We start from the raw sequence: 15270 nt of genomic DNA on the forward strand, positions 1-15270 counted from the left end.
GTCTCAGCGTCTTGAGTTCAAGTCCTATGTTGGGCTCCCTGCTGGGCCTGGAGACCACTTTAAAAAAAAAAAAGAGTCAACTGATTATACCTTTCTTAAATTATGTATAAGTTAAATTTTTTGCTTTGACTTTCAGTGTCATCAGAATGAATGAAACTTAAAAACTGCTTTTAAAATTCCCAGGAGAAATAAATGTCATTGAGAGATCTAGTTTTACTAGAATTTAACAGTTTTAAATACTGCATTTAAGCTTTCAATATTGATCAATTTTTCATGAAATTACAAAAAAATAACTGGATTCTTTTTTTTTTTTAAGATTTTATTTATTTGACAGAGACAGTGAGGAAGGAATACAAGCAGGGGGAGTGAGAGAGGGACAGGCAGGCTTCCCCCTGAGCAGGGGAGCCTGATGCGGGGCTTGATGCCAGGATCCTGGTATCGTGACCTGAGCCGAAGGCAGATGCTTAATGACTGAGCCACCCAGGCGCCCCAAAATAACTGGATTCTTGATACATTTCTGTTTTCAGGGATTCATAACTTTTTTTTTTGAAACCATCATTGCATTTATTAATATAATTGATAAGTAATTTTGTTTTGTGGTTAAGACCCAGTATTTAGAACCCTGGATTCTTGTCTGCTACTTTCTAATTGTGTAGTCTTAGTCTTCAACTGCCAGGGTTGCTGTGATGATTACATGAGATGAGGTGAATAGAGTGCCTAGAATAGTCCCTGGAACACAGAATATGTTCAGTAGAGATGAGCTGCTTTTATTATTATGAACATTGTATCATATTATGAAATGAAAGATTATTTTAAAAAATAATTGTTTATTTTCATAAATTGAAAGTGAATGCATAATTTTAATGACTAGTAAGAGTTTGACCTGCAAAAACAAGGAAACTAGTATTTATTTTGTATGACAATCATACAGGTAGGTAGAGATATTCTAATTTTATTTATTTATTTAAACTTTTTTTTTAAAGATTTTATTTTCTTATTTGTCAGAGAGAGAGTGAGTACACAGGCAGGTGAAGCAGCAGGCAGAAGGAGAAGCAGGCTCCTCAATGAGAAGAGAACCAGGACTAGGGCTTAACAGAAGGAGCCACCCAGGCATCCCATACTCTCATTTTATAGATGGGGAAAATGAGGCTTATAGTGGTTGAGGTACTTGCCTTAGGTCACATTAGTAAAGACCTATAGTCTTTCTACTATTTATTTACTGCTTTTCTCTAGTTTCTGGAGAATCCAGTGCAGGAGTCCCCAACTTTTTTTTTTTTTTTTTTTAAATTAAAGAAGCTGTGTGTACGTGTATGTGTGTGTGTACATGCACATTCCTTGGAAGAGGAGATACATGTCTTTGGAAAAGGTGTTTTGTCTTTCAGGAATGTGCTCATCTGTCAGTGGAGGTATTTATTTATGAGGATACCTTTCCAGATCAATAGGCACATTGTGTGTCGCGTACCTCTGTATGGACTTACTCTGTGTGTGAGATTGTAAGTGTGCCAGTATTTTGCATCTTTGTGTGTATGTTAGGATGGGGTAGGGGGCTGGAAAGGGTATTGCTGTATAGAATATTCTGGGGATCACAGAAAGCTGAGATTATTGACAGAAAAGATCCTGGACAAAGGCCCTGAAGAGAATATAGCCAGGTAAGCCAGGTATGGAGTTCTGATTTATTATTTAATCACATAGTTTGCTGGCTGGAATCATAGTATAATGGAAGTGAAACAAATAGAACCAGCAGAACAAATAAAAAGTCCTTTGTGAATTCAGCTAAATCTTTCTCTTCTAAAATACAAAATCAATAGATGCATTTAAAATGTTTGTGGATTTGCTGTTATTTTTCTAAAGTGATTTTTGGAAGGAAAAGAGTGATCTAGGCATTTTGTTCAATCTTATTTGTTTTGTTTTTGTTTTTCATTTTTTAATTTAAATTCAGTTAATTAACATATGAAGTGTTACTCCTTTCAGTGATTCATCAGTCTTATGTAAAACCCAGTGCTCATTATGTCATGTGCCTTCCTTAATGTCCATGTTTAATCTTATTTTTAAAAACCCACTTATTTCTATTTGATGATTTAACATATTTATTGAGCACCTCCTATATACCAGGCATTGTTTTAAGAATTTAATAGTAAACACAACAGGAAAAATGTTTCTCTAATGGAGTTTGCATTCTAGTGGGGGGAAGCAACAATAAGTAAATATTAATGCAAAAAAAGTTTGGGAAGATAGAATAGGTATTGTTGAGGGAATCTTGCAGTATTTTAGTATCAAGTATTTAGTGTTTGTCAGTGTTGTCAAAATATTTTCAGAGATTAATACCTTTATCTTTGTGCCTTGGTCTCCTTATTAAGTTAATGTAGCCACATTCAAATCATATCAGTGATATGAAAGAAGAGAATCAGTTGTGCATGTCCAGTAAGTTAGTTATGAAATTGAGAGGAATCCTATTTCCATTTTTTTTTAAAGATTTTATTTATTTATTTATTTGACAGACAGAGATCACAAGTAGGCAGAGAGGCAGGCAGAGAGAGGAGGAAGCAGGCTCCCTGCAGAGGAGAGAGCCTGATGCGGGGCTCCATCCCAGGACCCTGGGATCATGACCTGAGCTGAAGGCAGAGGCTTTAACCCACTGAGCCACCCAGGTGCCCCCCCATTTCCATTTTTATACAGTCACTTATTGTTTGTTCATCACTGTTGATCCAATTTGGGGCTAATCCAGACTCTTAATATTTCCTATTGCTGCTTCTGCTGCTCATCCACTGGCTTTTATAACGTGGTCGCTAATGATTGGGGCATTTGTATTTAGGGACCATGGTAAACTATTCTGTAGGTAAGTTTGAAAACAAATGACCTAAATGAGTTTGGAGGTAAATTTTGATTGAGTTGTTTATGACCTTGAAGAATTGCTTAATAATTAATTGCTACTTGTGTAGATCAATGGGGAAATAGAAAAATATCCAACTTTGCAGTTACTATGCTTCTACATGTAGGGTTTTCAAAAATTCTAAGATCCGTTTGTGGAATTTTTGTTCTACTTAAGAGTATGATTTGTGGTAAGATGCTGTTATTCTTTCATATAAATGAGTACTTCTATGTGCCAAGAATTGTAGGTACCATGGATACAACACTGGATAAAACAAGTCCCTTCTCTTACAGAGCTTGCTTCATTCAAGTTGGGAGGGATTCAGATAATTAGTAAGTAAATATATCTAGTGTAGAGGAATAAGGGAGGAAAATATGGCATTGAAAAAAATAAAAGCAGATTCAGTAGAATAGGAGTGCTGGTTTGTGGGGAGGGCACTCTTTTACATAGGGAAGTCAAGGAAGGTTTTATTGTTTGGGGAGAGTTAAACAGAAACATGAAACAAGTAAGGAAATGAGTTGTAAATGTCTGGGGGAAGAACATTTCCTGGTTTTTCTGTTCCTATCATTACCAAAGTGGAGACCAGTTTTTAGAGAGATTAGGAGAGAAGAGTATGGATCCTGTAGGATGTTTTAGGTAGCTTAAAGGACCTTGGTATTAATCTGAGTAGGAGGGGAAGCCATCAAAAAGTTAGGGAACAGAAGAGTAATATGATTTCAGTTAGGTTTTTTAAAGATCTGTAAAGATGTGTAAGGCACCCACATAAGGGGAATAAGGGCAGAAGCATGGAAACTAGTTAGGAGGCTCTTGTATTAAAACAGGTATAAGTTGATAGTGACTTGACCCAGAGTGGTGAGACGTGGTTAGATTTTAGATATAGGAAAAGGAAAGGAAATCTGACAGAATTTCCTGATACTATCTGGGACAGGAAAGAGAACAATTTTTCTTGCTTGAGTAATTGAAAAGATTGACTTCTATTGATAAGATGGGGAATGCCATGGATTAAGTTTCGTCATGTGAGAAAAGCACGTTTGGTTGGAAATGTCAAGTGTGAGGTACCTGTTAATGTACCTTATTGGAAATATTTGAGTAATTTTCTGCATAGTTGACCCTGGCATTTTGGGAAGAGGTTGTGGATGATAACCGAAGAAAGATTTAAACCTAATGGGTGATAGAGTTTGATGACTGACTTAAAAATGGATGATGATATTTACTACTGTCAGGTCTTTGAATGTTCCAAATTTATTAAAAAACAGTGCTTCCTATTCTTTTAATTTTAAGAATTTGATCTATAGCAAGAGAAAAGGGGCAAAACACTTGATTGTAATAGTTTAGGGGATTGTCTTAGTTTTTAGACCTGTGATAAATCTGAATAGGAGGGAACATAGGTCAAGAGCTATTTGAAAAATACCAGAAAAATTACAGCTCCTTTCTTTTATCTTTTCTTATCTTAGGAAGTGGTGAGGGAAAAAACCTAGATTGGAGTAGAAATGAAAGTATTACTGTATAAAAAATGAATGTTGTTGATTCATTTTCCATGGGTTATTTTTAAGGTATATGTGACAGTATTTTTCGTTTGTTCATTTAAACTAAAATGTATGTTTATTTAGGGTATTTGACATTTCTTACACTTTTTTATTTTCTAGTAACTCGAGAAGAAATTAGTTTTGGTATAATTTGGCATATTACTCAAGGTGTATACTTCATATTTAAACACAGCTTAAGCTACTATAACGAAAGTTAGTAATAGTTCTCTGTAGCCATTTAAAAAAAATAAGCTCTTGTAACTGATCATATCTAATTTTAATTGTCCTTCAGTTGAATTTGATAGAGAGAAAAATGAATAAAAGTTAATCTCAAAAATAACCCCCACAAAAACCTATGTATAACATAAGAAAAGAACACACTTAAAGAAAGCACGGCAGTAATTTTTTTCTGACCCTCTTTGGTTGACATGTGATAACTGTCTTAGATTGTTTCCTCAGTAGAAACAAGTGCCCCATCTATCATTTTGCTGTTGGATTTAATAATTACTGTTGTTACTTATATTTAAGGTAATTATGTCTTTTATTTGAGAAGATTATTGTTTCTTTCAAGTCTGCAGTTTTTAAGATCTTGGTTTTAGTATTGTGTAGTTTTATTAAAAATTTTTTTCGGTAAGATTTTATTTATGTCTTTGTCGGAGAGAGTGAGAGAGCACAAGCAGGGGGAGCAGCAGGCAAAGGGAGAAGCAGGCTTCCTGCTGAGCAAGGAGCCTGTGTGGGACTCCCTCCCCAGAACCCTGGGATCATGACCTGAGCCTAAGACAGATGCTTAACCAACTGAGCCACCCCGGTGTCCCTTAGTATTGTGTAGTTTTAAAAAAATAAACTAGTATTTATGAAAAATCTTTGTTTCTGTGATATAAAAATTAAATACTAATGTAATATTTAAATGCATCATACTTTGAACATTTTGAGATATATATATATATATATATATAAAATAAATTTATTGTTCGGATAAAGTTTTACTTTTGGTCTATAAATGGCACTTTGCTATTCTTAGCATAGAACTACTTAAATTCTGTTGTTATATAGTCAGAATTTAGAAATCCAGATTGTCTTAGAATGCTAAATTGGAATACTATAGTAACATCAGCTTTTTTCTTTCTTTTGCTAGTGTTTTATATATTTTTAAAATATATTTATAGGGATGCCTGGGTGGCTCAGTCAGTTAAGCATCTGCCTTCAACTCAGGTCATGATCCCAGGGTCCTGGGATCAAGTCCTGCATCGGGCTTCCTGCTCAGAGGGAAATCTGCTTTTCCCTCTGCCTGCTGCTCCCTCTGCTTGCATGATGTCTCTCTCTCTCTGACAAATAAATAAAATCTTATAAAAAAAAAAATAGGAACTTAAAGGGATACCTGGGTGGCTCAGTTGGTTAAGCATCTGCCTTCACCTCCTGGGATTGAGTCCTGCATTGGGCTCCTTGCTCAGCGGGGAACCTGCTTCTCTCTCTGCCTCTGCCTACCATTCTGCCTGCTTGTGTTCTCTCTCTGACAAATAAATAAATAAAATCTTTAAAAAAAAAAAAGAAACTTAAAAAAATTAAAAGAATATATTTTGTATATTCATGTTATATATTATATAAATTAAAAATAGATTTGTAAGTTTTTGAAATTCTCTTTATCATAGAATTATTTTTAAAATAGAGTTACTATAGCTGTGAGAAAAGATTGACTAAAAACTTTGAGTGAGGTTTTTAAAAAGTTGATTAAAAACTTTTTTTTTTTTTTTGTAATTGGTGTCTTTAGATCCAAAGGCAGAAACCAGATTATACATCACAGTCAATGACTTTGAATTTCATGTCTATAATCGTTCGGATCTTTATGGACGTCTTCAAGAATTATTTGGTTTGGAGCCAACAATAATTCCACCTAAGAAAGAGGATGATAAAACACGGGAAAATGGAAGAACGAGAACTCAGTCCAAAATTGAAAGGTTCATAGTTACACTTGAATTTTATTAATCTCCAACATTTAGCACTTACTTTTATTAAATATCATCGATGCTACTCACCTAAACACAGCCTAATCTTTCTTTGTAGTTTGACTAAAACTTACGTTCACATAAATTGTATAATTACTTTAAAAATGAAATAATACAGACATATAACTTGAAAAGAAGCAGTCTTGTTCTGCTTACTAGTCCTTTCTTCCGTATTGATTTGTGTTTTATGTACATGCACTTTTGAGTGCATGTACATAAATACATACACATATATACATAGTTAAGATGCATATACAAACATATGATTTTGTTTTATTTGTTTCTGAGCTCTCTGCATTGTTTCTGTTATATTGACTTAGTGTCTGTTTTTTTTACCAGTACCACACTATCTTTTTTTTTTTTTTAATTAAATTTTTTATTTATTTTCAGCATAACAGTATTCATTGTTTTTTCACCACACCCAGTGCTCCATGCAGTCTGTGCCCTCCCTGATACCCACCACCTGGTTCCCCCAACCTCCCACCCCTCACCCCCCCAAAACCCTCAGGTTGCTTTTCAGAGTCCGTAGTCTCTCATGGTTCACCTCCCCTTCCAATTTCCCTCAACTCCCTTCTCCTCTCCATCTACCCTTGTCCTCTATATTATTTGTAATGCTCCACAAATAAGTGAAACCATATGATACTTGACTCTCTCTGTTTGACTTATTTCACTCAGCATAATCTCTTCCAGTCCTGTCCATGTTGCTACAAAAGTTGGGTATTCGTCCTTTCTGATGGAGGCATAATACTCCATAGTGTATATGGACCACATCTTCCTTATCCATTCATCCATTGAAGGGCATCTTGGTTCTTTCCACAGTTTGGCGACCGTAGCCATTGCTGCTATAAACATTGGGGTGCAGATGGCCCTTCTTTTCACTACATCTGTATCTTTGGGGTAAATACCCAGCAGTGCAATTGCAGGGTCATAGGGAAGCTCTATTTTTAATTTCCTGAGGAATCTCCACACTGTTCTCCAAAGTGGCTGCACCAGTTTGCATTCCCACCAACAGTATAAGAGGGTTCCCCTTTCTCCACATCCTCTCCAACACACGTTGTTTCCTGTCTTGCTAAATTTGGCCATTCTAACTGGTGTAAGATGGTATCTCAATGTGGTTTTGATTTGAATCTCCCTGATGGCTAGTGATGATGAACATTTTTTCATGTGTCTGGTAGCCATTTGTATCTCTTCTTTGGAGAAATGTCTGTTCATATCTTCTGCCCATTTTTTGATATGATTGTCTGTTTTGTGTGTGTTGAGTTTGAGGAGTTCTTTATAGATCTTGGATATCAACCTTTTGTCTGTACTGTTATTTGCAAATATCTTCTCCCATTCCGTGGGTTGGCTCAAAGAATCAACCCACAGAATGGGAGAAGATATTTGCAAATGACAGTACAGTACCACACTATCTTGATTACCGTGGTTTTACAGTAAGTCTTGTAGTCAGGTAGTGTCAGTCCTCTAACTTTGTTGTTTTCCTCTAACGGTATGTTGGCTGTGTTGGGTCTTTTGCTTCTCTATATATACTTTAGAACAACTTATTGGGATTTCAGTTTGGATTCTATTGAATTTGTAGATCAAATCAGGAAAAACTAACATCTTGATCATGTTGAATCTTCGTTTCAGTGAACATGGAATATATCTCCATTTATTTGATTGCTTGATATCTTTCATCACAGTTTTATAATTTTCCTTATGTAGGTAAATCTACATATATTGTTAAATTTATATCTAAGATTTTCATTTTTGTGGTGCTGATATAAATGCTATTGTGGTTTTAATTTCAAATTTCACTTGTTCTTAGTTGGTGTATAGGAAAGTGATTGACTTTTGTATATTATTAATCTTGAATCCTACAACCTTATTATAATCACTTATTGGTTCCAGGAGTTTTTTTGTCAGTTCTTTCAGATTGTCTACACAGATGACTGGATCATCTGCAAACAAAGAAAGTCTTTTTTCTTCCTTTCCCACCTTAATCCACTCCAGCCTCAGTAAACAACTTCTCTGTTACATATGATGTTTCTTCTCTATGGAAGACTCTTCATCTTTTTTGCCTAACTCATTCATCCTTCAGGTCTCCTTGATCCTTCTATGTGTGCCCACAGAATTCTGTTTTTTTTCCTAAGGTAACATGCCTTGCACTAAAATTGCCTCTTATAACTATTCTTACTCCCATTGTAGGGTACAGATTCCCTCAAAGCAGAACAGTTGTCATATTCTCAGGATCCCCAATACCTCAGCTTAGTGCCTTGGACATAATATCCATGAAACATTTACTTGGGAATAAATGTTCTCTTATCATCTACTTAAAAAACTATTAGGTAAACAAGGCTAGTTCTTAACATTCAAAAATCAATTAACACACTAAAAATGAAAAACCAAATGATCATATCAAAAGATGCAGAAGAAGTATTTGACAAAATCTAACATTCATGATTAAAATCTCATAGTAAACTAGGAATAAAGGAGAACTTCTTTGATTTGATAATATCTACAGAAACCCTATAGTTAACAATATACTCAATGGTGAGAAACTAGAAGCTTTCTCACTAAGATCAGGTACAAACCAAGGATGTCCCCTTATACCACTCCTTTTCAACTTTGTACTGGAAGTACTACCTATTGTAAGACAAAAGGAAATAAAAGTTACAGAGATGGAAAAGGAAGAAGGATGTTGTGACAGTTCAGGGAAGAGTGATCATCAGTTGGGTTGGTAACAAGGAGAAGAGAGAGAAGTAGATGGATTCCACATATACTTAGGCAAATGAATCCATAAGACAGTGATAGATTAAGTGTGGAGAATGAGTAAGAAGGATGAGTCAATAATGAATCCAGTTTCTAATTAGTGGCTATCGTCACGGAACTGTAGAGAAAGAGCAGGTTAGAGGGGAGATAATGAGGTCAGTTTCAAATTTAGTTTTAAGCACTGAGGGCTACCTTAGTGGAGTTGGCTTGAGAAATATGATTTAGGAGTTATTGGGTTATTGAAGAGCTATGGCTTCTCATCTGAAATCTTTAGTGATTTGCTGTGAAATTTTCATAGCTTAAATTTAGTTTACTTTGTGGCCAATTTCTTTTTTCTTATTCTTGGCCTATCATTTTCATTTTATTGAGAAGAAATTATTCTGTCATAAACTGATGGGGATAAGGAAGGGAATGGATCAGCTGAGTTGCCAAAAGTGCTTAAAACAGTAGAAAATATCGATGTGACTTGTACCTTCGTCATTTGTTATTTTAGTAATTTAGGTTGTCTTATAGAATGTCATATTGGGGCACCTGGGTGGCTTAGTCGTTTAGCGTCTGCCTTTGGCTGGGGTCGTGATCCCAGGGTCCTGGGATCGAGTCCTGAATCAGGCTCCCTGGTCAGCGGGGAGCCTGCTTCTCCCTCTCCTACTCCCCTTGCTTGTGTTACCTCTCTTGCTGTGTCTCTCTATGTCAAATTAAAAAAAAAAAAGTCATATTATAATGAGCATAATGGTGGATATTATGACAGCATATCATAATTTATACTTTTGTCATTAGAACTTATTACTCTAAAAATGTAATTTTGTTATTATACCTTGCCAGTCTTAAAAATTGATAAATGATACAGTGCATCCCGAGAGATACTAGTATTCTGTTAGTTGAGAGATACTAGTATTCTGTTAGTTGCTGTCATTATTTTGTTTACTGGAGCAATCATTAGATGTATTTGGAAAGTTACAAATTTGAGAGATACTAGTACTCTGTTAGTTGCTGTCATTATTTTGTTTACTGGAGCAATCATTAGATGTATTTGGAAAGTTACAGCTGGTATTACTGTGTATTGTGAAGAAGTCAACTGTATTCTCAACTATTTAAGTTTTCTTATGTATGTTTATTTTTATTTTCATTTTTCTCAGAGTTAAAGTAAAAACAGAATCTCAAGACCCCACATCTTCATGGAGATCACTTATTCCAGTCATAAAGGTCAATGTGAGCACAGTAAGTAAATTCTGCGGCAGTTAATGTTTGGTGGGTTAATAATGAAAACTCTTATTTTTGCAAATACAATTTTCACTAAAGAAAGTAATTTTGTAGAGTTGTTTAGGTTCCAGAGTTCATAAAGGTGTGAAAGAATTAATTCAACACCCAATACCACATTAGCACACATTTATTAGGTCTTAGGGGCTACTTATTCATAAGTACTTAGATTTCTTTATACACTGGTCTAAATTGATCAGTGGAGTAATTTGGATAGTGTATAGGGCTGAAGTGGAATAATTTAATTGTTGCTTGAAAATGTTTGTTATTAGGTCAGGGGCACCTGGGTGGCTCAGTGGGTTAAAGCCTCTGCCTTCAGCTCAGGTCATGATCCCAGGGTCTTGGGATCGAGTCCCGCATTGGGCTCTCTGCTCGGCAGGGAGCCTGCTTCCTCCTCTCTCTGCCTGTCTCTCTGCCTACTTGTGATCTCTGTCTGTCAAATAAATAAATAAAATCTTAAAAAAAAAATGTTTGTTATTAGGTCAACTAAGGAAAAATATATGGTTTGTATATTACAGCATAGTTTCTCTTATTTATTTTTTAGGGACGTTTGGCCTTTGGAAATCATTACCAACCTCAAACTCTGTGTATCAACTTTGATGATGCTTTCTTAACTTACACTACAAAACCGCCTTCTAGTCATCTTGATCAATTCATGCATATTGTGAAAGGGAAACTTGAAAATGTTCGAGTCATGCTTGTTCCTAGTCCAAGATACGTTGGTCTTCAAAATGATGAGTAAGATAGTCTTACAAATTGTCTTTCTCTGATTGACTTATTTCACTTACCATAATCCTCTCTAGTTCCATCCATGTCAATGCAAGTGGTAGGTATTCATCCTTTCTCATGGCTGAGTAACATTCTATTGTATATATGAACCACATCATCTTTATCCATTCATCTGTTGAAGGCCATCTTGGCTCCTTCCATAGTTTGGCTATTGTGGACAAACCATGAGAGACTCTGGACTCCAGGAAACAAACTGAGGGTTACAGAAAGGAGAGGGGTGGGGGATGGGATAACCAGGTGATGGGTATTAAGGAGGCACATGTTGTGATGAACACTGGGTGTTATACGCAACTAATGAATTGCTGAACACTACATCAGAAACTAATGATGTACTATATGTTGGCTAACAACGTAATAAAAAAAGTCATAAAAATAACATAATATCTTTATATCTAATATAGATATCAATTAGAATCTTTGTCATCTCTTTAATTTTTTTGCTCTAAGTTGGGCGGTAATTGGGCATATTTTTCTGTTAAACCAGTTAACAGCATAGTCGTGCTTTATAATTATAAATGATATATTATCCATTGATGAACTCTAATTTTAAACATTTTCCTATAAGATTATAACTATTATTTTTCTACCATTTTCTCCTTCTCACTGTACTTGGGAAACTTATTTGGGGCATTTAGGCTCTGATGTTTGTAGGTTAGAAAATATACACTATAGGTAGGCTTTTATTTCCTGAAGGGACGGATTAATAGTACATTCAACAAATGCAATATAGTGGAATACCATTTTGAGTTTAAAAAAAGTTAAAAATTGAATCTAAATTACTCTTGGAAAACTGGTGAAGTTCGGATGATACAGTTTTAGAACTGTCCCAGCTTTTATCTTTGTGTGCTGGTAGTATAAAATTTATGAGTTTATAAGAAGCATGATTATTCCTTCTTAATTCCAACTTTTGGCTAGCTTGCTTATTAGATTTCCCCATCACTAGAATGATGGAGAGGTTTTCCCTATGTGAGTAGCAGGGATGCTGTGGGGTTTACCTCATCTCGTTCTTCATAATCACAGACTTCACTAAGCATCTTGTAGAATGTGGGCTGTGCACACAGTTCTATATCTTATGGGTAAAATTTAAAATACTGAATAAATCTGGACCTTATGATGTTTACAGAGTAAGATAAAAAGGTGTTTTCTTACTAATTTTTATAAAAAGGTAAAATTGTATTTTTCACTCTTCAAAGTAAGTGTGGAAATTGAATGATGACATTAGACATTAACCTTCATCATTTAATATATATTTAGAAGAAGGTTGTTGAATTTGTATATATTATCTAATGACTGAGAAGTTAATTTTGATATGGAAGGAAGATGTGGTATATGAACAAAAAAGAGAAAAGTTGTTGAATCAAAGCAAGTAAAGATTAATAATTTGTGGGAAAGTGATTGTACAGAAACATTAATTCCAGAATTTTTTCAAGTTGATCAACTAAATATTCTTAGAAATAGATAATGTAAAGACAAAGATAATATCAAGTTGTTAAAAAATGACTTAATATTTTTCTTATTTAATGTTTCTAAAAGATTAAACTTTATTTTACAGATATATAGAATATTTCCTATTAAGTTATAAAGTATTAATATAAAATGGTTGAATTTAAAGTTTAATTTTAAATTTTTTTGCTAATGCAGAATATGATTATTCTAATGATCATTGTTCTTCAATTATATTTAATCAAACTTTGCTTTAAATTGATTTTTCTCTTTTAAAGCTAAAAATGTATAACAAATTTTCATTTTTTCTTTTTGAAACTAATATATTGGTTAAAATTTTTCAGTACCAATTTATTTAGTCTAATATAGAATACAACTATGCAAAACTTCATTGTCTATGTAAAAGATGTTTTGTTTTCCCTTTTCAATATGCTACACTTGATTGTTTTTTAGATTTTTTTCTCTTTTTGTTCTCAACTATTACTACCTTATTAGAATACAGAACATTTTATATTCTGGAGATGTACTTAGTTTGCTGTCCCCCCTCCTTCTATAGACCACCAAGATTAATGGGAGAAGGGTTTGTGGTGATGCAGTCAAATGATGTTGACATCTACTACTACATGGATGAGCCAGGTATTAGTTTTTGAAAGTGTGTTTCATAGCTGCACTTCTATTCTATGAAATGTTGATATCTAATAATATTTTAAGTCTCCTTAGTTAAGAAAAAATAAACATCAATAAGTCATAAATGTGGATCGAAGAGTGCCTACCTAAAAAATGTCTGTGTCATTTATCAAAAATTGAATATTACTATTTCAGACCAAAAGAACAATATAGGAATCTTTTGTTCAGTTCTGTTTTCAGAGGTATACCTTAAAAGTTGTGAATGCAAGTAACCTGGTGTGAAAACCTTTAGAGAATGTGGTGACAGTTAAGGTAGTTCATGCTAGCTTAAGAAGAAAATCCTTTGAGGCTTGAAGTTTAAGGATTGAAATCTAGCTGGTTAGAGTGCTTCACAGGTGGCTTGAATTTTATAAAAGTAACTAAACATTGGATTTTTAGCCCTTTTTTCCTAATTCTGTTTTTTTTATGCCTTCATGGGTTTTATGAGATCAGAGTGTTTTCAGAGGAAAATGAGGATGTTACTTGCCTTTTTAACCATATTGACATTTGCATGCTGGTACAAAAGCAATGGTGGGTGAAAGTGATTTAGTATGAATTAAAACAGAGGTTCCAAACTATACTAGTAATCACTGTCTTTTTCACTACCATGCATTTACAGTTAAACAAATGCCAGTATCAGTTTAAAAAACTTTGATAAAGCCGTAAAAAGTGTTTCTGTCAAATCTTGACCCTTGAGTAAACTTTTTAATATTTAGTGTGAAATGGCCAAGTACGCATAATATAAAAGTAAACTTTTTAATATTTAGTGTGAAATGGCCAAGTACGCATAATATAATATACCAAAGTATACTGATGTTTAGAGGAAAAGGACATGTATAGTTGAGTTTCTAGCTGAATTATATGCTCTTTTCATGGAGCACCAGTTTTACTTGAAGAAGCAACTAGAGACAAACTATGTTTTTGAGCTTTCATGTGAAAATCAGAATTTTGGAAAATTTGGGTCTACCACCTGTGAGTTTAAGGACTTTTCTGATAAGACCACCAGTGCTATTAACAAATGTGATTTTAAAAATGTTTCATGATGACGGGCGCCTGGGCGGCTCAGTGGGTTAAGACTCTACCCTGGACTTGGGTCATGATCTCAGGGTCCTGGGATCGAGCCCCACATTGGGCTCTCTGCTCAGCAGGGAGCCTGCTTCCCCCTCTGTCTCTACCTGCTGCTCTGCCTACTTGTGATCACTCTCTCTCTGTCAAGTAAATAAATCTTTAAAAAAATGTTTAAGGATGAAATTTATCAGTATTTGGAAAACATATGTGTGTCTCTGTGAACCAATATTTTCCAGATGTTACAAAGTTATGCCATGGGTAAAAGACACATTCAAAGTGTAAGGGAGATTGGTAAGTTTTCATGTGGAGTATGAAAAATTCAGTATAGGGTTTCAGAATCCACATTGCAACTAACTACCACTTGTTGAATTTTGGTATAGTGTCAGAGAAGAATATCCACAATTATCTGAAAAAGCTATTAAAATACTCCTCCCTTTTCTAAATAGCTGTTTGTTTGAGGCTAGGTTTTCTTCAGATACTTAAATAACAAATTAAATGCAGAAGCAGCTTTGAGAATTTGCTTATTTTTTAGTAAGTTGGACATTAAAGAGATTTGCTGAAATAAAAACAATGCCAACACTTTCTTCTAAATGAATTTGTTTTAGAAAATATGGTTATTTTTCATTGAAAAGTACTTTCATTAAAAATGGAATTAAAGTTTCGTTTAGTTTTTATAAAATAATTTTTTCATCATATTTTCATTAAGTTGTATTAAATGTAATGTAATGAGTTCAATTTTATTAAACATTTTATTACATCAATACACAATGAGTTGTTACCTTAAAAATAAAATTTTAAAAAATTGCCCGGTTTCAAATTTGAATACAGTAAATTATGATTGAGATAATACAAAAAAATCCCACTGTGTATCCTTGGTAATTTTTAAGGGTGTAAAGGATTA

At 34.2% G+C, this 15270-nt stretch overlaps 1 protein-coding gene across 1 annotated transcript in view; it reads left to right on the forward strand.

Moving 5' to 3' along the window:
* BLTP1 (bridge-like lipid transfer protein family member 1) overlaps positions 1 to 15270 on the forward strand; it is a 204592-nt gene that overhangs the window by 27022 nt on the left and 162300 nt on the right. The window contains exons 8-11 of the mRNA XM_080795525.1: positions 6164 to 6350; positions 10283 to 10364; positions 10948 to 11141; positions 13192 to 13271. Coding sequence (XP_080651651.1) covers positions 6164 to 6350; positions 10283 to 10364; positions 10948 to 11141; positions 13192 to 13271 — 543 coding nt within the window. The remainder of the gene's footprint in view (positions 1 to 6163; positions 6351 to 10282; positions 10365 to 10947; positions 11142 to 13191; positions 13272 to 15270) is intronic.

The sequence above is a fragment of the Martes martes genome, assembly GCF_963455335.1.
Source record: "Martes martes genome assembly, chromosome: 2".
NCBI lineage: Eukaryota > Metazoa > Chordata > Mammalia > Carnivora > Mustelidae > Martes > Martes martes.